At 44.4% G+C, this 23,623-nt stretch overlaps 1 protein-coding gene across 3 annotated transcripts in view; it reads right to left on the bottom strand.

Moving 5' to 3' along the window:
- Positions 1 to 22,260, bottom strand: part of pcsk5b (proprotein convertase subtilisin/kexin type 5b) — a 55,529-nt gene extending 33,269 nt beyond the window's left edge. For 2 of the 3 annotated variants that reach the window (XM_037482095.2, XM_037482096.2), the window contains exons 1-11: positions 21,481 to 22,248; positions 17,868 to 17,972; positions 11,312 to 11,464; positions 10,019 to 10,162; positions 9,354 to 9,430; positions 7,598 to 7,686; positions 7,080 to 7,252; positions 5,275 to 5,487; positions 4,236 to 4,336; positions 1,496 to 1,599; positions 761 to 878 (exon numbers count right to left, since the gene is read on the bottom strand). In XM_037482095.2, coding sequence (XP_037337992.2) covers positions 761 to 878; positions 1,496 to 1,599; positions 4,236 to 4,336; positions 5,275 to 5,487; positions 7,080 to 7,252; positions 7,598 to 7,686; positions 9,354 to 9,430; positions 10,019 to 10,162; positions 11,312 to 11,464; positions 17,868 to 17,972; positions 21,481 to 21,660 — 1,457 coding nt within the window. In that variant the 5' untranslated portion in view covers positions 21,661 to 22,248. Of the gene's footprint in view, positions 1 to 760; positions 879 to 1,495; positions 1,600 to 4,235; positions 4,337 to 5,274; positions 5,488 to 7,079; positions 7,253 to 7,597; positions 7,687 to 9,353; positions 9,431 to 10,018; positions 10,163 to 11,311; positions 11,465 to 17,867; positions 17,973 to 21,480 lie in introns of all 3 variants that reach the window. The other variant, XM_037482094.2, reaches the window with a different exon arrangement.
- Between the last annotated feature and the right edge of the window lie 1,363 nt (positions 22,261 to 23,623).

The raw sequence follows: 23,623 nt of genomic DNA, 5'->3' as shown, positions 1-23,623 counted from the left end.
TTGAGGGGAAAGAATTTTTCAGACTTCAGACTTTTTTTAAAGTGTTGCACAATAAAATGTTATGACGTTTTTGCCATTGTTCCAACTGCAAACCAAACAAAATAAAGCCCTATGTTTCCTAGTGACTGCCTGCTTTTACTCTGTGAGCCTGTCATTTGGCTGCATGGAAGCACGTAGGCTACCAATAACTAAGGAATCTTTGATTGACCAGTTGATCTCCAAGACACTAAAAAGGAGGCCTGAATGACAGGGTTGCTTGGATTTATTTTGATGGAACACCATTGGTAACGCACAACCCATGAGTCCAGAGAGCGGCCTCCGACGCGGGCTCCGTGCGCCTCACACGGCCCGACTGAAGCACCAAAGCAGAACAGACAGACGTGACACTGATAATGCCTTCGACTGAAAGAAAACCAGGGCCCGAGTTCAGCCAGCCGGCCTAACACAGAACAGTACTCAGGCTTCCAGCTGCATCGAGAATAACAAGCTGTGAAGCCCTGGCTCTGTGCGCGTGTGTGTGTGTGTGTGTGTGTGTGTATTAAAGGTCTTATGTGAAAACCACCCTGCCAGAACTAATGCTTGGCCCCTATCAAGGTACAGCTTGCACAACCACACTCTCAAACACATGCTGGTGCATAAAACACCAGGAAAAGGAAAAAAAAATGGCATTTCACTTCAAACTCAGCGAGTCTACCAGTTTATTCACCTGCAGAATAGTCACCCCTTGTTGACCATGTCAGGACGTGCGTGTTGGCTCTACCTTATTTGTCGGTCGGCGCTCTCCACACAGACGTGCTGAGTGGGGACCTGCTTCCATCGCTCTGCCTCCTTCACCATCGCCTCGGCGTCCATCAGGCCGAAGCCGTAGAGGTGGCTGACTGTAGGAACACGACCGGTCCATAGATCAAACGTCCCAGGAAGATTTTATTTCATTATTGTCCTACATCTTGAAATCATGAACCCAGAAAATATCAAAATAAATCAGTAAAGACCTCTGGTTTGACATGTTTGTAGCCATCTACAGGCAGCTATCCAGATTATTACAGAGACAAAACGTGTCTAAAAAAGATAAATTACTCTCTAAATTTGGTGCCCTCTATTACCTGAAGTAAAAATACTGAGGACATAAAAGGTAGTTATATATAAATATATATATAAATGAGTGCAACAGCTCAAATATGAATTCCTTCCATTCTTTTCCTTCTCCTCATTCCTCGTTCTGTTTCTCTTTAGTTCCTCTTTCAAAAAACAGTCACTTGGAAGATCTCCAGACACACTGAGCCTGTAGCCTGGCTGACCCCCGAATTCTCTCACACACACACACACACAAAGTTACACCCCCCTGACATGTTCCCTCACAGATGGATGTTGGTTGAGCAAGAAAAAAAGATTTTTGGAAACTGCTTATGATTCCTTTGATTGAAGGTGTCAAAATAATGCAAATGTTTTAATTGTCTAGTATTGTTTATAACATGTTGTGTGTGTGTGTGTGTACCATTGTAACCGGCAGCATTGGTCTTCCAGTCAGGGGCGCTGAGATGTCCGGCTCTTGAGGTCTTTACAATGATGTGCTGAACATCTCTCCATGATAGAAGAGGACTGGAAAATAGACACAGAATCACACAAGTACACCATTATATTTATTGTAAAGTGTACTTTTTAAAGTAAAAATATATATGTAAAAGGTGGATAATGAATGTATAGTAAGGTATAAAGAGACCTCTCACGGTTTATTCTGAATAAATTCAGACATATGTGAGTAAAAGAGAAACAAAAAGGGAAGGAGGTTAAAAAAATAAAAGTGCAAGGAGGAACAAAGCCGATGAAATATAAAACAAGTTAAATTATCCGTACTAACATACAGAAGTTGGATGATTACTGAGAAAATGACAGAAGCTTAGACGGAGAGCATCGATGGCGCTTCATCCGTCGGCAGCTTCCTCACGTGAGATCCATTACGAGATTTGCCTCAAATCGCTTTGATGTACAAATTAAAAAAGGGAGAAAAAACAGGAAGTGGGTCACCAAGTTTCCTGGGATTCCCTTCAATCTCCTCGTCTCCATGAGACCTCCAGCGCTACTCTGAATCAGTCTGACCTCAAACTAATATTTAACGTTTGCAACCCAACATTCAGGTTGTAAAACGTAGGAAGATCACTATAATGAGGTAATATAGTGACATCATCTAAAATAGTCTGCAATGTATTGCTTTGTTTTCTTACCCTTTATTGTATTGTTTCTATAAATAGATATAACAAGTGAGAATAATGAATGTATTGATTATTAATAATAGGCTACGCTGTTGCTGTACGATTATGATCCCGTACATGTTTCATGGTCATTAATTAAAAGTGACTTTGGCATCGTTATCTAGGCCACGACACCCTTCCTATAAACCAGCCCATGCTAATTAATGGAGCAGCTTGCATACTGGGGAAACACAGTGTAATTATGGGTAAACACAGAAGAAAGCAAGAAGGAAGATTGATACTCCAAACAATGTCGAGACGCCCGCTCCATCAAACCTTCACTGGATTAGCTGCTGAACGGTTATCATTATTTTTAACTTAAATATCTGCTTCAATAGCTTAAATTTTAATAACGGAAGAACGCGGAGGAAACAGAGTTGGATTTTGGGGGGGGGGGGGGGGGGGGGGCTGGGGATTTCTGCTTAAAACCTTTAAGTAAATGACATTTACGCAGGTAATCCTTCTAATTCCTTCCCTGATAGTTAACCACTTTACATTATCTCACTGCGCGTTACAAAAGGACGAGGTGCAGAACGTTTCTGAAGCTCTCAAACATTGCTGATGCTGTGCCAGACCCAAAAAGAGCTAAAGCATCTGCTGACTTATAACATCATAAACTTGGCACGATGTACAGAGAATGGAGCCCCCTCATACTGAGGGGGAAAGACCTTCCGGCGGAGAGAGTAAAAGGAGGTCTAGCCTAATGCAGTCTTGGCATGTTTATCACAGAGAGTTCAATCTCTTTTCTTCACCAGATAAGAGCAGATACAATCAGTTTTGCGCAGTTTGCCTCAGCTTTCCCCCCCCCCCCCATCCCTTTCATCCTCTGCTCTTCGCCTGCATGTGCATGCATGCAGGATTATCCATGTGAGAAAATAAACTGAAGGATCCAAGGAAGGAAAAGAGCTTTTGCCTTGGAGGAGGAAAAAAAAGACCCTCCTGACTGAGGAGGAGGCACCGCACGCACGGCTGAGAGCTGCTGGAAGAGAAGAAAGGAGGCGAGAAGGACTATGTGATCATCTTGTTGAGGAAACCGTCTCATGCGCCCAGCATGGCCTGGAAACCGGGAATATTTTCTACTGGGAGGATCTGGATTGGATTATCCAGGATAAATGAAGTGACCTCTGCTCACAAAGCTGCTCAACATGTGATGATGAGGTGAAGACCAATTCAGAGCCTCTGCAACTGCACTGGCTTCACTCCAATCAAATCATTTATCACTAAACAAAGAGAGGCAGACAGGGCACGCATCTGCACGGTCTCACACATGAAGCCACCAGGGCACCTAGAAGGTAAAAGTAAAAAAACACTTGCACAACCATCTGGCTTTCTCTTCTTATCTCTAAAAATGCCAGCATTGAATCCATAATCCCAATATTATGCCCCCAATGACATCAATATCTCAAGATAATCGCTTGTTGTATTCAACATCTATTCATGTAGTTGTGATGTTGTATTGCAAGCTGAGATTTAAGACTTTTTGTGTCATGTGACCACATTGGACCAGTTTTTTTTACTGGCAAAAAAACAGTTCAGAGTTCAAATGTGAGCAATAAAGGATAAAAACACCTCAGTCTTAAGATCACAAGACAACATTGGAAGTATTGCGTTCATCAAAGTAAATGTCCATGCATGTTAGACAGGCTACAGTGTGCACACACTAAATGGAGTGCTCAATTCCGTTAACTCACAAATGATTGTTATGTCAAATCAACAAACTGGTCTACTATTGATGTAGGCCTGGCACCAGAATAAAAGTTAAATATTGACAGCAGATGACTCTTAATTCTGCACCACAAAGCCAGCTGCACTCACTGAATGTGAATCCATCTCTACATAGAGGCAAGTTAACGTTACACTCTCTGGCTCACCATCCACAAGAACATTTACTAGTGAGAAAAGCCTTCACATGCTCCCCATGGCATGACGAAGGCTTTGCAAAGTAAGCAAGGGACCAACAGAAGAGGGAGGGTAAGTGGGACTTACTTGGCCTCCAGTGCCAGAGCAACGATGGCAGCGGCCATGGGGGCCGAGGCCGATGTCCCCGTATGACTGTCTGTACACCGATGTCTCAGGTCTGTTGTAATCTGCAAACACAGGAGAAGAGAAGGAGCGTGAAGACATGGTTGGACGACAGAGGAAAGTGCCATGGAAGGGACATACAGGAATCAAGAGAGGAAAAAGGAGCAGGGAAGAGACAACAGTAGAATGAGAGGAAGAGTGATGCATGCAAAGTGAAAATGGTGCATTAGAAAGAAGAGGAAGAATGAGACAGAGTGAGTGAAGTCATGAGGATCAGAAGGATTTAGATCTGTAACTCATTGCAGCCACGAAACACTGCCTCACTACAGATAGCATAGCATGCAAAACACAGGTTTTCACACAGAGGGACACAAATCACCAGTTTTCACAATAACTAAAGGGATTAATTCCATCCCCAAGGACAACCAGTAAGACGGAAGAAAGAGTGGTTAAGCATGTTTTTGAAGCGCCATATACTCGTTTTATTGTTTGGACTTTAAACAACCAACGGATCAGACAGCTCACACTGTCACTGTCACTGTCACGAGCCCTCATCCAAGGGACCGAAACGCTCAATCTGAAAGGGTTAAGCAGGAAGTGAAAGTGGTCCAATGGCACCAAGTGGACGGGACAGCGCATGCTCAAGCAGATTACACTGTCATTCATGTGGTTCGACTGTACTGAGCGGCACAGAGAATGCGTGCGTGTGTGTGTGTGTGTGTGTGTGTTTTTGTTTGTCTGCAGCATGGAAATGAGGAATGTAGCTAAACACTGGCAGACAAGCTGGCTTACAGTGGACCGTCCCAGTAGATCATGGGTGTGATTTGGTCAGTGCAGGTCTCACCAGGCCACACCCCTCAGACCCCACAGCACACAGGGATCATACCGTGCATGTGCATTCTACACTTTGTAAGTTCCACACAAAACCATGGTCAATATCCTTTGAAAGAAGCTTCTTTGTGTGTTTTTTTTGTGTTAACTTCCGTGCACACTATTCCCTTACAATCTTGCGGTCGTAGTTCTCCCCGCTGCTGTAGGTCGTGGTCAGAGTGGACGAGCATTCTTCCAGGTACCACGGCTTGCGTCCGCTCTCCGCTGTGCTGGAGATGGAGATGGTGTAGATGGAGTTGGTGTATCCGTCGCAGGAGCAGTGGTCTCGGCTGCGCCCGCCGTTTCCCGAGGCCCACACGAAGATGGAGCCCCGCCCCTTCCTCCCCTGGCAGGAAAAAGGTGCAGAGAGGATAAAGTAAGAGGCTGTAGACTCCTTTCACCGCGGATCTCATCATGATAGCAAGTCAGAGGCAGAGAAGCCTTTTTAAATGAGAACTTTGCTGCCTCTGGTAACTGGGATCAGATTCTAGTTCAGAATTCATGTTTCAACTGGGCCGAGACAAAGTGGTTTTATCTATCTGCAATAAATTAAACACAGAATATATAGTTTTTAAAGGATTTTTTTGTTTTTAGTACATTCGATTACATTACTGTTGATGCTTAAATTGAGCTTAATTCTTGCTTCCAGCAGTAAGACTGCTGCTTTAAGAATAAAGAGGCCACGATAGAATTGACTTGATTGCTTTCTTTCATATTTGTGGACAATCAATACAGCCACAAAGTATTGAAAAAAGGGCCGGTTGGTTTTCCACAACAAAAGCAGGGTTTTCACATTGATTCATTGGGCATGTTTTGCATTTCACCAACTTTTGGCTAAACATTGTCTACATATGGAAATGTGTTATAGCCGAGGAACATTATACGAGCAGCCAGGCAGCTTTTTAATGTTCAAATCCAGTTCTACAGGAGAGGTTACACGGGATATGTCAAAAAAGAAGAACAAAACCATGGCAGATGTGAATTGTGAGACTTCGCATTGACTGAAACGGACTATAAAGACAACAATTTGTTTTCAGTCTCAATTATTTCCCATTTGAAACCAGTTGCTCTTTGGCTTTCTTCTTTTCAAATTGTGAGAGTTTAAAATGACCCCACATCCACACACGTATACAAACGTGAGATAGTTCTTCAAAGGGTGCTTCTGTGAGGCAGTGATAAGGGAGTGTGGCCCCCCCTGAGTGAGAGGCTGGTCAGACAGGAGCCAATGAGCGTGATGGAGGGACAAAGATTGAGAGGGAGAGGAAACAGAGGAGGGGTTTCTCAAGCTTTATGGATTAAAAATCTTCTCACACACACACACACACACACACACACACACACACACACACACACACACACACACACACAGTACCAGTTGGACAAATATTTCCCCCCCCCCCCCCGTCATCTCAAAAGGCCGGCCTGTCAGGGACTCTGTTCCGCTCACACCTGCCAGCCTGTGACTTTTTTTTTCTCTTTTTTGTAACGCGCCACAGGCAGTCACACCTCAAGTCAAGGTTTTCACTTTGTGTCTCAGCTCATCAGCGGTTTAACCAGATGGCAGAAAGAGTAGCGCTATGAGCACGTAGATGTGTGTCGTGACCAGTAAATGACTTCACCCCTCTTAACCTCCGTTATTGCTTTCTCACTCCACCCAGCCAACAACACGGCGGCAGCTTATTGTTATGCAAAGTACGCTATGAATATGTAGATGAGAGTATGCTAACAGATCAGGGCGGCTCTCTAATGTCCAGAGGAGCTTCATAAGTTGTCAGCAAGGGAGGACTTTGGAAAAAGACCACATAACCACACACACACACACACACACACACACACACACACACACACTTTATTTCTTTTTCTGACCTTGGCTGAGCAGTGAAGCACATTTGTAACACTATCTTTATGTAAATGTGTTGGCGTGGTGCATCTGCCCACCATGCGGATGCCGTTCTCGAAGGCCTGCCTGGCCAGAGATGCTGGTCCATCCACAGTCTTTCCGTCATCATCGGGTCCCCAGCTGGCGCTGTAGATGTCAATGTGCTGCGGCTGGAGGCTCAGAGACTTTGCCTCAACCATATCCGTCACATCCCCATCCAGCATTCGCACACCTTACACACACACACACACACACACAAAGAGAAAGAATCGTAGTGTATGTATATTTTATGTTTCTACATGCATAATTAAACACAGTCGGACAAATTGACCCACACAACGCCGGGTCATATTGGACAGACTCGTATCTACTACACTAATCAAATCTGTTGCTCTTTAATATGCAAATTTCTTCAAAAATATCTCCATAAAAGGCTCCTATTATTCTCATCACATATTGCGTTTTAGTCGCTGCATTACTATGACGGCATCTCAATGGTGTGTCATAAGCACATCAGTGAACTAAAAACACAGTCCGTTTAGTTAAAAACACATTGATGAAATAATAAATCACTCACCTCCGATTTTCGCATTGTAGGCAATACCCACAATGCAGTGGGAGTTATTTGCGGCTGCAGCCACTTCACCTGCACAGCGCGTCCCGTGTCTGAGGAAAGGCAGCAATGAAGAGCTTACCAACAAAGGCCTTCTCCTGGAGTCCAGCATCGCAAAGAGGCCTCGACATGATGAAAGCTCAAACAGTGCAGCGAGACCACTCGTGACACTTTGAAGGAGAACCGTTAGTAACTGCGCTGGTGACAATGGACCCGGGTCGGCAACAAGTGCAGAAAAACATGAGATTGTTTGCGTTTGCCGCCTTCTCAAAAAAACACGACTTTCTGGATCGGCACAAAGAAACTTGGACGCGTGTACACACCACCTGCAGAGAACATCTGCATCACAAACCCACACGCCCCCCCCGGGGAAAGCGCCAGCCGCTGCCATGGAAACCCAGCATCTAGCTGTCCAGCCCCCCCAGGGGAAGACACAGGGACGTTTTCAATAGCAGGGAAGCACTCAGACAATTGACAACCTGCCTCACAGCAACTTCATGAAAATATATTTATCTAAACCGTTGATACAAAGCAGAAGGAATTAATTATTTCACGTTGTTTGAGCGAAATGATCATCGTCGAACATCTTTTTTCTTTTTTTTTTTAAATCCAATGTCGAAATGCATTGAGTTGCTGTCATGAGATTGTATGATTAACTATTTGTGTTGACAAGCAATTGATTTTATAATGCATTTTTATTATCTTTAAAATGTATCTTTAAAAAGTTACTTTGGAAGTAATTTCCAGCCTAAAACAGGTGTTTCTGTAATTGTATTATCAGACTGTCCTTTTAAACCCATGGTGGTTGGGGTTGTTTATTTGTCAATAATATTTAGTCCACGCACACAAAGGACTTCCCTGGAAAAGCTAAAAATGTGTTATTTTTCTTTGCATGTCCGCTGCCTTTTTGGAGCATGACTCAATGAACTCCTGACATGCTCAGAGCACGCAGGCTGTAAGGGGATGCTCGCACTATGGTGCCAAGCGCAAGTATAAACACAGCTTTACAGATTGTTTCTTCAGCCTTTCAGGCGTGTTGACCAGTTTAGCCTGGCAGGCCACCACGAGCCGACTTTTAACATCCATTCAATCGACTCCCTATTCGCACGGGAGCTGTGACGTCCGTGCTTTGATTGGACCAAAATGACCATCCCATGATCACTTGTTGGATAAAAACTAGTATGAATGAATATGAAGAGTCAAAGAGGGGGGCGGGGGGGGGGGGGGGGGCAGAGACACACTTCACACCAGGCCACAATGCATTCAGCCTTACAAAGAAAAACAGCTCATTGAGCTTTATCTGTAGGCCTCATGTCTCTTTGTATTGTATTACCAGCAGTGACTGAGCCACTGTCAAGCTTGGACTAAGAATAAGACTGATGCAGCCAAACACATAGATACACAAACAACAACAACAACAACACTCAGTAATTCAAACTGACACAAGAGCCTGGACAATTGAGCCCCTTTTTACACACACACACACACACACACACACACACACACACACACACACACACACACACACACACACACACACACAAAGAAACCCACATAACCCACTCACAAATGTCACAATCAAATAACTCGTCACATTCACAACACGCTCAGAAATACAAAAATAGTGAGGCAAGTAGCTTCTGATAATGAGATAACCCCAAAACGCTAAACTTTACCGTAACAATATTATGACAATTTGTCATTAGCTTGTTTTTCTTACTTGTTCTCATTGGTTGCGTCATATCGGGGCATCGGATCCATATCGTTACCGTTGACATCAAAGCTGGCCTGAGGGTCCTGGAGGAGACACGCAGGTAAAAACTAGAAAATCTAACAAGGCAACACTTGCATAGTGATTGAAAGGCAGAAAACAACCGGTCAATTCATCAGAATGGCAGGTCAGATACAACCCATAAGTGTGTGTGTGTGTGTGTGTGTAAATGAGAGACCTGTAGCCAAGAAGCGTCTCCAACCCAATCAAACAGTTCCACATTAGCATCGCTCACAACGGTTTGGTAAATCGAATGCAATCAGAGCAAATTCACTCTGCTGCGCTGCTCACCCTTCGGCATAAACAAATTCAGGCATTAAGAGAAGCTGATAACAGCAGCACAGGCGCTGTCCAACAGGGTGTGAAACATTTCATCTGCATAGCTGATTAATGGCCTTACCTGCAGCCTCAGGCCAAGACGTTTCTCTAAATATCGGCCCTTAGTATGTACACAGAAATAAACGTGTGCTCAGCAGAACTGCACACCAACAGGTTTGAGGAAGTTTGAAATTATTACATTAAACCCCTAGATTAACAAACTTTTAAATAAAAATGCATTGACTCAACATTCCCACACACACACACAGTGTACATGCGCATACATACACACTCACGTAGTTCTGAAAGAGGTCTGGGTGGTTCCTCTCGATGCCGTCATCTAGTATGGTCACCACCACGTCTTTACCCGTGTAGCCCCTCTTCCACGCCCCCATGATGTTCATGTCCGACTGACAGTTATGCACATCGTCGTTACAGTGCTGGAGAAAAAACAACACATCAGCATCTTGCAGATACAAACATAAACTTTATGAGTTCGCCCACATAACATTTTCCATTTAACCTGAAACGAGTGTGAACATGAACAGTCAGTCCAAACAAGTTTAAGTCAAGCCTCAAGTCCTTTAGTTCTAGTGCTTCTACGCGTTCATTTGGGTATCTGGCATGTCTACAGACCCCAAAACCATCATAGAAAATAGTTCCTATGTCCCCTATACATAGTATATCAAATAAAGTTAGTGAAGAACACATGGATGTCCTTCTGCATCTGGTCATATTTTGCAGTATGCAAACCATGATGATTATTTGAGGTATTCTGTCCAAACATCGTCTGCACATCAAAAGGCCCAAAACACCGACTGAGCCGCTGAGAGAGCACCGAAAATACTACATGGATATAGTATACGAGTAAAAACCTCGGTGTAGTGGATACAGTATTAAGACTCTATTGTATGCACACTGCATGAGAGGCAATTAAACAACATTCAAACTCATGATACGGATTTATCTCTTGATTTATCTATACATATGGAAAGACAGATCCATTTTACTGGCACAATGATGTTAAAAGTAGACTGTACCAGGTACTCAGAAATGACTACAGGAAATACATTTCTAGGTAAACCTGAAGATACACAAGTTCAAACCGTTCTTTCCTAACAAAATACATGTAAACCCTGATCTCTACTGTATAAACAATTGACAGAGCAGAGGACACTGAGGCAAAGACACACACACACACACACACAAAATGTGTGTGTGTGTGCAATATCTAAGATAAGATATTTTGAAATGTAGCAACACAAAGACATGTAGTATATTTTATGTGCTATAGACTTACCTGTGACAAACAGTAATGAGTAAAAACTAATTGAGGAAATTACTTCTGACTTTTTTTAATTTTTATTTACTAACACACACACACACACACACACAAACCCCTTGTCTTCACTGACCCAGCAGTAATTAGGATCATGCCGTCACCTCAGCTGAACTTTACCCACAAAGGTAGACAGAGAAGACAATACAACATACTGGGCTCCATTGGATCTTGTGACATTCTTGTTTGGCTGCAGGAGTCATGCAATCAGAGAAAGAAGCTCTCTGGTGCCGGTATACAGCGTACTCACAATGTACCACATGCTGCTCCACTTGGCGTCGTTATAGAATATGTTGTTCTGGGCCGGGGAGCTGTGGGCGGGGCTAGTCAGAGAAAGGGGCGGGTCTGCCTTGTAATCCCTCTTGATCCTCCTCTTCACCACCTGCTGCTGAATCCACTCCACCTGAAAACAGATTGAGAGAAAACTAAGAAGTAATCGAGTAATACCACACAGGACTGGCACAGTACAATCAGCCAACATTTTCATCTTTTATATCCTGCTCTTCATTCAACACAATCTTCAAAACATTAGGTCCTGGGAAACCTAAGGTGTTTTTAAGCAAGAGTGCAGCATCTTGAATAAAAAAGTGACCATATTTCCTGTCCTTTGACTTCTATGACCAGCTCCAGAGAATAGATATGGCTGGTATCCTGCCAACCAGCACAGACAAAACATCAGAGAGCAGCAGGTGGGAATTGAATTTTTGTTATGGGTGAGCGATGAGTGCAAATTACATTGTTGTTGTTGCATGTTAACTGCAGGAGCCAAACTAGTGTCTCAGTTGCAATGGTGCATTTTAAAGAAAGAACATTTTCAAAGATGTTGTGAAGCACTTTTTACTTGAAGCTGCCCTACATAATTATGGCTTAGGACTACAAAATAAAACCCAAAAAGGAAATAATTACAAAGTACACAGACTTTAGTATCCTAATATTTTCCTGTTTGACATCTAGACTCTATTTACCCGCTAAATATTTGCAGTGGAGTCAAAGGTTTTTTCTCTATCACTTTGTTTTTCTTGGTCTGCAAAATGGGCGGACTAATACACACATGTGCTGTGACGACATAAACGTCTCTCAGGTAACATCAATCTCTCAAATCCTAGGGGTCGCTTCGAGGCGCGAGGCATTCCTTGGCAGGTATCACGCAGAAGGAATTTTCCAATTTCAAAATCAGCATTGCTGGACCTGAGCAGGAGGGCTGGACCCACTTGCTTGGCCCTGGTTGTCGCTTTAAAAACACCATAAATCTGATATTTAGTCTAGTGGAAGTCCAGCAGACTTCATCCGTCTGAAAAGAAGTTGACATGTAACAGCTGAGGGGACAGAACAAAGGTTTTTAAAAACGCGTGTCAAGCTGTATATACACATAGCCAGAAATGTAAATATTACTATGATAAATAGTTGTGGGATTTTGCAGACATGCTTGTGTGCCAGCTCACAGATTACAGAAGGATCCTTTAAACACGAATACACCAGGTTGAGCTGAGATATCGATGAGGAGCACATTCTTATTTCTACAGCTATGCACTCCTCCCCAAACACAGTATGCTGTCAACTAAAAGCGTACCCCTAATGCACCGAGGATTTCCAATGGAATGATCCAATCCTTACAATAAAAAGAGGTTTTGTTGGTCGGATCCAAAAAAGGTGGGAGAATGTGATCAATATTTAACAGCAAAGACGAAGCGTTTCTCCACATGAAAACAGCTGCAGCAGCCAGAGGAGAGAAAAGGTGCCAGAGTGATTATCTGGACTCAGTCACTGAAATAATCTGACTGATCTGAGCAGGAGGCAACGAGAAGGAGAGAAGAAGAGAAGAAGTCCCAGAAGAGGCCATGAAAAAAAAAGGGCAAGCTTGGAAGCGGAAGAAAGTAAAAACAAAGAGAGAGAGAGAGCAAAAATAGCATTGATCCAATAACTCAAGTATGCAGCTCTCACAATGAGCCTGTAAATAACTACATTTAATAACTCAAGTGTTTGAGAGAGTATATGAAATATGGGAGCACAATAAATGACAAAGAGAAGCAGAATGTTTGTTTTAGCTTCAAAGTCTCAGCTCGTTTCATTTTAAGTTGCATCAGGACCAGCAGCACCACAATCCCTGGTGAATCATCACCAACAGCAAACTGATGCTGTGTGCAACTTGTTTAACGAGGCCCCTCACACAGTCCATTCTTCTTAATATTTACAAGACAGAGCACAGAAGAAAAGAAAAGAGAGAGAGATTTTGCTGAATCAAATAGTGAATAATCCCCCCTCACATTTCTCAACATACATTTTTACCACAGGCAAAAACTAAATAAGCTCAAGGTTTCAATGACGCCATGACAATAATATCATCGGCTCTTAAGGCCTTACAATGTTCTCTTTATCTTCAAAAGGAGCAGTCTAGTGATTACAGAGGAAAGAATCTATGTCGCCAATATAAACTGTAGAAACCACAACAAAAACAGCGTAGGAAATGTGCATGTGTTCAGAATTGGGCTAAACAGTAATACTAGATAGCTACAGCTAACAAATCACAGCTTTGCATTTCTTTCTTTGGATTTATTCTAAAAAGAAAAATGAAGATAAATGATGAACGGATCTTCTAAAGCAAGAGAATCGCCATTCTTTGTTGTCCCTTTCATCATCATTCAGCCTGAGGATCTGCATCACTTAAGTCCCATTTGCCAACCCTTACCTAAACAAAGACAGTATTGCCCTCTATTATTGCAAAAAAAGTTGCCAGTATCGCTGCCTTTGTTTCTGGGCCAACTTGCTGGCAGGTTCTGAGGCGTGACGATTGGATCTGCTCCATATTTTATGAGGTTGTAGCACCTGTTCATCTCGGCACAATGCTTTTCTCTTCTCACACTCCAAAGGATTTTCCTACACTTTGGCTTTTCTCATCTCTCTCTCTCTCTCGTCTGTTAGTTGCCATCTCTTTGTTGCGTTTTAGGTCTTCTTTCCTGCATGTGCCCGTTTTTTTTCTTTGAGAGTCTCTCTCTCTCTCTCTTTGTCTGTCCGTCTGTCTCTCTGTGTCTCTCTCTCGTTCCCATTCCAACCCCCTTCCTCCCTCCGTTCCCTCACACTGTGGAAGGGTTTGCAGGTGGCTTTTGCTGGCTGGGTCAGTAACCAGGGGAAACTGGGGAAGAGTTCACTTCGATAGAACAAATGGGAACAAATTGATCCACTTTCCCTGCTGTTTTTGGAGACGCTGTTTGAGTTGCAGGCGAAAGAACTGAAGCTGCGATTTTTAAACAAAGGTCAAAGGCTGGTGTAGCAGAACACCCACAACTACCTTTGGACCGACACAAGAAGCCAGTTATTGTGCAGCTCAGCCAAACGCAGCACACAGTCACACAACTTATCACAGCTGTAGGTGCTTCTCACAGGGCGTCAACTTCTTAATAGTTCATCTGTTTAAAGAATTCAAGGGGAGAAAAAAAAAAGGATCATGGATCTTTGGCAGAAGCATCCTGGCTTCATGGAAATATGTAACGGGGAATAGATGGAGCCTCACGTTACCTGCACGAGTGCAAATGACCCCTGAAAGTCCTGACGGGTCCACATAGTGCGTAATTAGTGTCTCCTTGTTGCTGTGAGTCTCCTCGTCTCCCACACGGCTTCATGAGTACATTGATCTCCAAAAGGCAGCTGCATAGTGAAACTAATCCACCAGCCGTAGCGGCAAAATATGGAGAACGGTTTTAAATCAACTAAATCATTTGGACTGGAGCTCCTTCTAGTAATATTTTTGACTTATGAGGGCCATGCGACGCTGAGATTGTATTGCTGGCATTCTGCCTTTCGCTGTATCCCGGCGAGGATTCAGCTGCGGAACAAACCGGGCCTCACGTCGGGATAAACAACACGAGTGGGTCATGCAATGTAGAAACTCTACGGAAACACATGCAACGCTGTGGACAGACAACCGCATTCAGCTGTCGTTTCTCCCTAAAAATGCCTCCACAGACTTCAAAAGGACATTATAGAAAATAGAAGCAACCAATGTAGGACTTTAATTGCTGTTTACAACAAACTTGAAATAGCCGGAAATAGCTTTCAGACAAAGCGGGTCGAGTATATTTGAACTCATTTCATACTAAAAACTAAAAGCAGTCTGTGGGCGCCCAAATGATGTTTGAACTCCCAGAAAGATGCAGTAAGGAGCATCCGTCAGCAGAGCCACGCGGGGTGCAGGCGTCCAAAGAGCAGATCTCATCTCTCATGTTGGGTTTGGGTGCCCTGGTTTGATTGGCACCCTGATGAAGGGGATAACATTGGGATTGTGATACACAAAAGGGTCATTTTGAGTTCCATCAACGTAACATTACAGAACTTAAAGATTAATAACATTGGATTTCCTGCGAGAATATGTGAATATATATAAATTCATGAAACAATATAACTATTTCTGAGATCCAATCAACGAAATATTAAGGAACGAAAGGAAATGTAATGAAATGCGTTCTCCCTCTCAGCCAGCGGCCTCATCAGCTTGGAAATGCTCTTTGACCTTAGAGCCAAGTGACACCGTGGTTCGGCTGGTGCCATAAAGCGGTAATCTGGGCTGTGCTGAATCACCATGGCAACACGCGTGCCAATGAGTACTGCGGCTGGCAGGTTGCCCCTTTCATGGCAGCGCTACACCCATCTGACTCACAAACGCACACGCTGCTGTTATTACCACACAACATCATTAGTGGTGCGCCAGACTGCGCCAGCGCCAAAGTAGCCATCACATTGACCCCAAACCCACAGACGGGTCACTATCTCCTTCCCTCCCTCCCCTTTAACCTCTCCTCCTGATCAGCCAGCTGGCACCAGGACCCAAACCTCCCTGCAGTGTCAGGCCAGAGAGAGGAGGAGATGACTGGAGGTGGCGCAGGGCGTCAGAGCAACAGGGAAGCTTTGACAGGACTCAAACAAAGGCGACCTGTTCATTCTTTTTAAAATCCCGCTGATACATTTTTATCATTGCTCGGCACACACATGCGTGCCCTGGAATCCGTTGTTCAAAACACACAAACAAATACACAAAAGCCATTGCTGCTGGATTAAATCCGTGAAGCGCCCAAAAAGGCTGTATTTTTCAAAATGGACATAAATGGGATGTTTTGGTTCTGGGGAGTTTCATCTTGTTTTCTCAGGAGCAATCTTCTGATCCACTTCCAACCTTCAGTTATCAACAAGTAACATTTTCTTTCAGACACAATTTTGGGCGTCTGCACAAACTGACGTGCCACTAGATCCCGTTTAGAGCCATCTACCTCCACCTGCTTCCTTTGGTGTCCACACCACTTTTAGATCACTAACTATCTTACTAACACCACCGGTTTGGAAACGGCGGGCAGCAGGTGTTGTGTTGTTCAATTCTGCATTTTATAATTCTACTATTGCCGACAGAAGGGGCGTTGGAGAAAACAGCAAGTGGCGTGTCTAGCAGCACTTATCTGCACTTTGGAGCGGATGTTTGAAGCCGTGACTGCGGCCTGAAGGAGGGCGAAGGACAGAAAAACCGCCCACTTGCTTTTTCTTATCAATACTGTTTTTGTCAGGCACAACTACTGTGAAGTCGACATGTAAACTTTAAACAAAAGCATAAGTAGTAGCCTCAGCCAGAGCCACGGGGGTGACAGCACACAACAACTAAAAAGGAGAAACAAGTGAGAAACTTTTCATTTGTCGATTATAAAGTAATTATGTTGGATGTGTGTTTGTGAGAGAGAGAGAGACAGAGAGAGAGACAGAGAGAGAGAGAGAGAGAGAGAGGGGGAGAGAGAGGGAGAGAGAGAGAGAGGGAGAGAGAGAGAGAGAGAGAGAGACAGAGAGAGAGAGAGAGAGAGAGAGACAGAGAGAGAGAGAGAGAGGGGGAGAGAGAGGGGGGGGGTGGGGGGAGAGAGAGAGACTTGCAGCTTTGTACCCAAGAATTAAAAGGTTTCATTTCTAGAACAAAAACACATGACATATAGAGGAAGAGTTAATGGAGTTAATGATCGAAAGTATCAAGCACTACATTTCATTCTTCAACCATAGTAAAATATTTACTCAATATTCAAACCTTTGTTACCACTAAAACACTTTTTATTTGACTAAGGCGCTAAGCAAGATGTTTTATGTCTAATAAGTGTTGTCTAACCTTGATGTCAAAGTGTGTTTAATATTTATATTGTACTTGGAGGTTCCTCCCAGTAGTTTCTAGAACGGGTCTTTTGTAAGAGCCACGTACTTTGAATTGAAACTATAGTATTTCCCTGATTTTTTATTCAACATATCCAATTAACTATCTAGACTGTACCCCGCCTCCCGTGTTGCTACGTTTCATAGCAACATCAGGCTAATAAAAAATAAGCTGCAATCAAACCTTACAAGTTCTAATTATCACCTTTCTTCTTTAAAGAATATTGGAATTTCCGGGGCAATGTAATGTCTGTGCTCATAAATACTTCAATGAGCCAGAAGACCAGACTGTGGTGGTGTGTGAAGTGGATTCCTCCTTCAGGCCTGTGCACCGTGATGGTGACATAATGACACCACTCGCAATGTGTGTGTTAGGATCACCTAATATCATTATCGTCATATTTCATGAACAATTAAATCAGTATTAAACAAATCAACACACGAGATAGAAACCAGCAGCATTTCTTCATTTGGACATTTGGCAAGACGTCTCGTGGTTTATGTCACTCATTCATCGGAAGACGTGACGGATTTCGGTCACATGACGAGAACAAAGACCTTAAGTTGTGAGAACTTTGTTCTCCAGTCCCATTTGGAACTAATTCACATGACTCCTTGTAAGAGTGCAGCAGGCTCACCTTGGGCTCCATGGAGATGAAGCTATGGCGACCATGGCTGGACAAAGTCGACCTCTTGATGGTCCGGCTATGGAAGAAGTGATAGTGGTCTTTGAGGTCCCCAATCTGCAAAACACACATGACATCATTCACCTGGTAACTCAATACTGATATCGCTGCAATATTGTTGGGCTGAACAGTACTTTTTTTTTTTAAATAATACTATAATGACTCTGAGCATAGAGTCAAAACAATTGAACAGATATAACTTGTAAAATAAAACCATTGTATTATATATTATGATAGTGGTTTATCCAAAAGCTAATTTGATGTTTGGTGTGTGCAAAGTGCATATCAAACACAAAGGAAACCTAATCAGACACATGAATATACTCTAAAAGGAGAGTTTCTTCTCTTATAGTAGTAGAGTTAGTTTCCCATGATGTCATATTGAATATATTGCACATACAGATTTGTTTAGATCTTAAAAACTCTCAGAGAAAAAGAAAGGAATAGTGACTACAAGGTGGGATGGAAAAGGCAGAAAAGAATCAACACAAAACGATGGATGAATGAAGGCTTCAAACAGACAAAGACACTCGAGGACAGACGGACGCCGACGGGCAGGCGGCGAGCTGCTTGACGCTGATCAGTTTTAATAATTGATAAAGAGCATGCAGCCGCTCAGATGGAGTCTGTCATGGCTGCCGAGGGTCCTGTGTTGCGTCACTGTTCCCGGAGTGAAGTCCAGCACCACAGAACCCATCAGATCGGCTTTCAGCGCCGCTCACACACAGACATCCGGCAACTTTCAGGATGTTACAGACAGCACCAATTTCAAATAGCATTCTACACAAGAAGGAGCTGAATGTGCTTGCATAATAGGCGGCTACCAGTTTGGATGTTTCCATGTAGCGTCAACAGGTCTCAACATATCGTGGATCCCACCTACACGACCTCTGCACCGCCTCCAAATAGAAGGAAATAAAGCTTAAGCCCAGGTATCAACTCCTGCAGACCATCTAACTATTTAGTTCAACTTAATTGACATTTAATTGAAATGATCAATCTTTATGGTAGCTTCAAAACCTCTTGGGTCCCTTTTTAATTAGAAGTTTCTTGAACCATCGGCTTGAGTTGTGACTGCAGAAGGACATGCATCTGCTTTTATAGTCTATTCAATTTTCATTATGATGCAATAACCCACAGAGTGATTAATATGTTCTGCTTTGCTTACTGGAAATTATGCCGTAACAACTTTGTGAGTGGAAACCACCTGCACTGCAGTGATTAGAGACGTCTTCCATGTGGCGTGATACAAAGTCCTGCCAAATACCATTTGAAAGGGGACGACCAAACTTCAAGGTCAGGTTTTGCCAGAGTAAGCGTTGCTCAGATACAAACATTTAAGAATAAATCAGTCTCATGACGGCAGAATGGAAAAACAAGACGACAACAAAACACACACGATGTTTTCCAACTGCAGTTCCTTTACAGCAAGGACAATCGTACAATAGTGATTTCACTTCAGTATTTCTATAACCTTTACCTCAAATGGTAAAGAATAACAATTAAAATCTGCAAAACAAAAACCTGTAATAAAAAAAAGACTGAATATTCTATTTGTCATCCAAGACACTGGATGTCTAGCTTGGATAAAAATGACCAGCAGGTCCGGTATTTCCCTGAATCAGTACCATGTTGGCGTGGTGCCTTTAGCATGGGTTTATCAGTGCAACCTGCCTTAATAATCTTATAATGTTCAGGTCCGGCCGCATCCTCCCCCCCCCCCCCCCTCAGTGTCTCCAACTCCTCTCAAATCTCTTCCACACACCGGATTCAACAGATATCCACGTCGAGGGTCTTGTCAGCTGATTTCGACCCAATTTGGGCCACTGTCTAAGTCTGGGAAGGGGGCTCCATGGTTAAGAGGATTACCCAGAATTCCCCAACGAGGTGCTCTCTCCCTCCATGCCAACTCTTTTCATCCATGCGTCCATCTATGGTCCCCTCTTTCGCTCCCTCCATCTCCCAGTGTGTGTTATCTTTGTCTGTCCTCCTCTTTCCACCCGTCAACAAGACTATATTGTCCCTGCGTCACATGTTTTCCATACCCATCCCCCTTTTCCTGTCTCCAACTACTTGGCCCCTTTGAAATGGTGAAAGCTCTTCACTTTTAGCGTCATATCCTCGTACCGCCAATCAGAAGCTCGCTCATCTAAGCGCGTCTGTTAGAATGAGCAGCTTGGAGAAAATAACTTGCAATAACTCAGACTTATGTTTAAGTGCAGCACTGATACATGAGGGAGGGCGTTGATATTGGGGATGTCAAAGGTCACCTTAGGAAACCAGATAGTGCGGTTATCTCTCCCACGGGAGCCCAAAACCAGGAAGTGAAGTGAAACTCTGGTCTAGGTGTCAAAGTCCAACGAACGCTTCATATTGACATGGAAATTAGGGCGATTGGTGGGGGTCGGGGGCAGCACTGCACCACAGGGGAATTCCTATGGGGGGGCTGGTGTGGAAAGGAGGTGGAGGGGGGGGGGGGACTCCACACATTAGTTCCCGTCAAAAAGAGGGGATGAACGAGGCCATTAAGGCCTGCTCTCTGGGGAGTATAGTGGGTGGGCGGGCTGGATAAGGCGAGGAAGAATACGGGGGGGTGGGGGGGTGAGGGCGGAGGGGGGGGGTTCAATAGCTGTTGACTAGGCTACCCCACAACAACCTGTCAGAATGCCCCCCTCTGTTCCACGCGGCAAGTGCAGGCCTGAACTACCCACGCATTTCAGTCACGATACTCGTGAGAATGTGAGGGGCCATGTTTGTGTGGCCCCCAAAGGATCCCCCTTTAAAAACGTTGTCAAAACACTCAAAACCCTCCTCCTGGACCAATTCTGTTGATTGAAGAATGACATCAAGTGTAGACGGATGGACAAAGGTTCCACTGCCGTTTCCCCGTCTCTGGGTACGACTTTGTCAAGACAAACCACAAATATCAACAATAACAATCCCAGCTTTACATTTGGATCCTTCCGGTGCGATGTGACGTGTATATCTCAACATTTCCTCATCGTTACTGAAGAAATAAAACTCATTGTGCCAATTTGAGAATACAGAGCAAATGTATGGGAGCCTCCACTTGATCATTAAAGTGGAATCCATGTTTGCCAAGTCGAGCACCATCAGTCAGAGGAAGTGTTACACAACAAAAAAGCATTTTTAACTTAAAAATAAGCCCAAAACAAGAGAATCGGTTTGACTGGAGATCTTTTGATGTCAACTCCAGGACCACAAACCCAACAGCACTAGCTGTCTCACGTCTGTGTCAAAAGCCCCAAGCACACGAGACCGCTGCGCCCCCCCCCCCACCCCCCCCTGCGAAGGGAGCAGGACCCAAGGAAACACTGCGAGGAGGCACCTGTTGTGCCATCCTGCTCTGGAGCTTCTTCAATGGGTCATCTGCGGCTTCTCTCACACACACACACACACACACACACACACACACACACACACAGAATCACAGCAGAACAATCGTGGCCGAGGTTGGGACTTGTCTACATGTGCCATGCACTACTTTTTGTCAGAGTTGTCGAAAAGAGAAAGAAACCCTTCGGTGTAGCAATGGGCGACCTACCTGTCCCATGTTCCTATAGCCGTATTTGTCCGCTATCCGCTCGGCCACATCGGGGCCACCGGCTATCCTGACCGCCCAGTGGTTGGTGTAAATCCGGGCGCTGCACGGCGGCGACGCGACGCTGAGACACAGCGCCAGGACGCACAGGGAGCTTCTCCTCCACGCGCCGTTGAGGACCATCTTCTTCACCCACTTTGAACCCGACTCTTGTTCTTCTCCTTCTTCTTCTTCTTTCCCCTCCTCCTCCTCCTCCTCCTCCTCAGCCGGCCAGGCAAACAACCAAACTTCTCTTCTCTCCGAGCCGCGCTCTCATAGAAGCTCAGCTATCCGGCCAAAAACAGATAAAGACGAGGGAGAGAGAGGGAGGGGGGGAGGAGGAGGGGGGGACGGAGCCCGGGAGAGGAAAAAATATATATATACCTTATCCTCAAACCCCTGCCTTCCACATGGGAGAGTTGAAGTTTGCGTTTCGAGTTCCTTTTTCTAATTCTCCCCAGTGGAGCAGGAGGAAGTGTAATACGTGTAACGTGCGCCGTGCGTCTTTGCGCGCGAGCTCGTGTGTGTGTGTGTGTGTGCGCGCGCGCACGCGCGGAGCTCCTCAAAAGCGGATTTCTCTTCTCCACGAACAAGTCGGATGTCGGAGGCTCAGCGCGTCGGGCTTTCATGTGGCGAAATGGCTCCAGCGCCTCCCCGCAAACGACCGTCTGACGCTCCGGAGGAAGAAACAAGCGAAGCCGCGGGGTTTCCCTGCCGAGCTCCGCTGGGTCTTAAAGACACTCCTCTCGGGTCCGCGGTGGAACCGGCCGTGCGTCCACCTGACACGGGGGGCGGGGGGCAGTGTCAAGAGCCAACTGCAAGGGCCCCCCCCCAAAAATCCAGAATTATAGTTATTATTGCTGTGATGATTTCAAAAGCAGCCGTCCAGTAAGATTGCATGAAACGTTGTTCTTCGTTTTGATTGACAGCAAAGCTCAGAGAAGAAAAATCTAAAACAAAGTTTACAGTTGCCAAAGCAAGGAGGCATTGCAGCTAAAGTGTCATGAGCATAGATTCTGTAGCTTAATGCTGATCCTGCTCTCACCATTATAGCCATGCATGTAGTTGTTTTAAAATAGTGATTGTACCATGGGGTTTTGGTGCAGTGATAACGAGTCAATGCCTTTTCTTGCAAAAGTAGTTATTATCTTGCTGAATAAAACAGCCAAAATGAGTTATTTATATGTTAGAAGTTTGCCACATTTAACATTGATGATACAAGCTGCACAAATGCATAGCAGTAGTGTTTTTCTCCCTAAATGTATGTTTAATAAGTCAAGGAGTTAACGAGTGGAATTGGATACTGCTCCTCGAGTTCTGCCGTTGAATGCAAGCCTTGTCAGTCTGTCTCCTGGGCAATATTGACATAGACATACCAGTGTAAAGGCAAACCATGACCTCCACCTCAGTAATCATCCAGTGGGAAACAATCTTATCATCAAATAACAACACACAATTATTCTTTTCTCCCAGTAAACACTGAGCCCTCATCCAACTGCATTCATTTATGGATCATTTTCAGGGTTGTGACCGTCACCATTTGTGGTTCAAAGTGTCAATTGCTCAAGAATCTTGGACATGAACTCAAGTGTGTTCACCACAGTAGTAACAGTGCACCTCACAGATAACCTCACTATCTCCCTGGGTTCTACACCCACCACCGCCATGCAGGAATGAACCCTGACCCAGGAAACAGGCCTTCTGCCCTTCTAAGCAACTTCACTGCATATCCCCCCCTCAATCAGTGAAGCTCTAGACGTCACGCCCCTCATCGCAACACAGGTCACAGCTGACTAAACGCTGTCATTATGGAATGTGGCTGGTGTTATCTGCAGTTGAGTCTTTCATTCAAGGCCTTTGTTGATTGATGGGTTTTTGTTTTGCAGCAGTTTCCCGGCGATGTCTCTGTGCACAGCAACAACTCTGTTCTGCATGGGACACAAGTGAAAATCAGCATAATTGCACTAATTGCAGCCAATTTCTCGCTGAATGGACCCCGCTGTCGCATCTCACAACAAGGGGGGGGGAAACGAACATCTCATGGTCCCCCAGATGGAGATGAAAGGGAGTTAAGATTCGGGAAAAAAACAAGAAAGAAACAAAAGAA

This window comes from Pungitius pungitius, chromosome 5 (genome assembly GCF_949316345.1).
Source record: "Pungitius pungitius chromosome 5, fPunPun2.1, whole genome shotgun sequence".
Taxonomy (NCBI): domain Eukaryota; kingdom Metazoa; phylum Chordata; class Actinopteri; order Perciformes; family Gasterosteidae; genus Pungitius; species Pungitius pungitius.
Note: the sequence above shows the minus strand (reverse complement) of the source record. Positions and strands in the feature narration are given on the sequence as shown.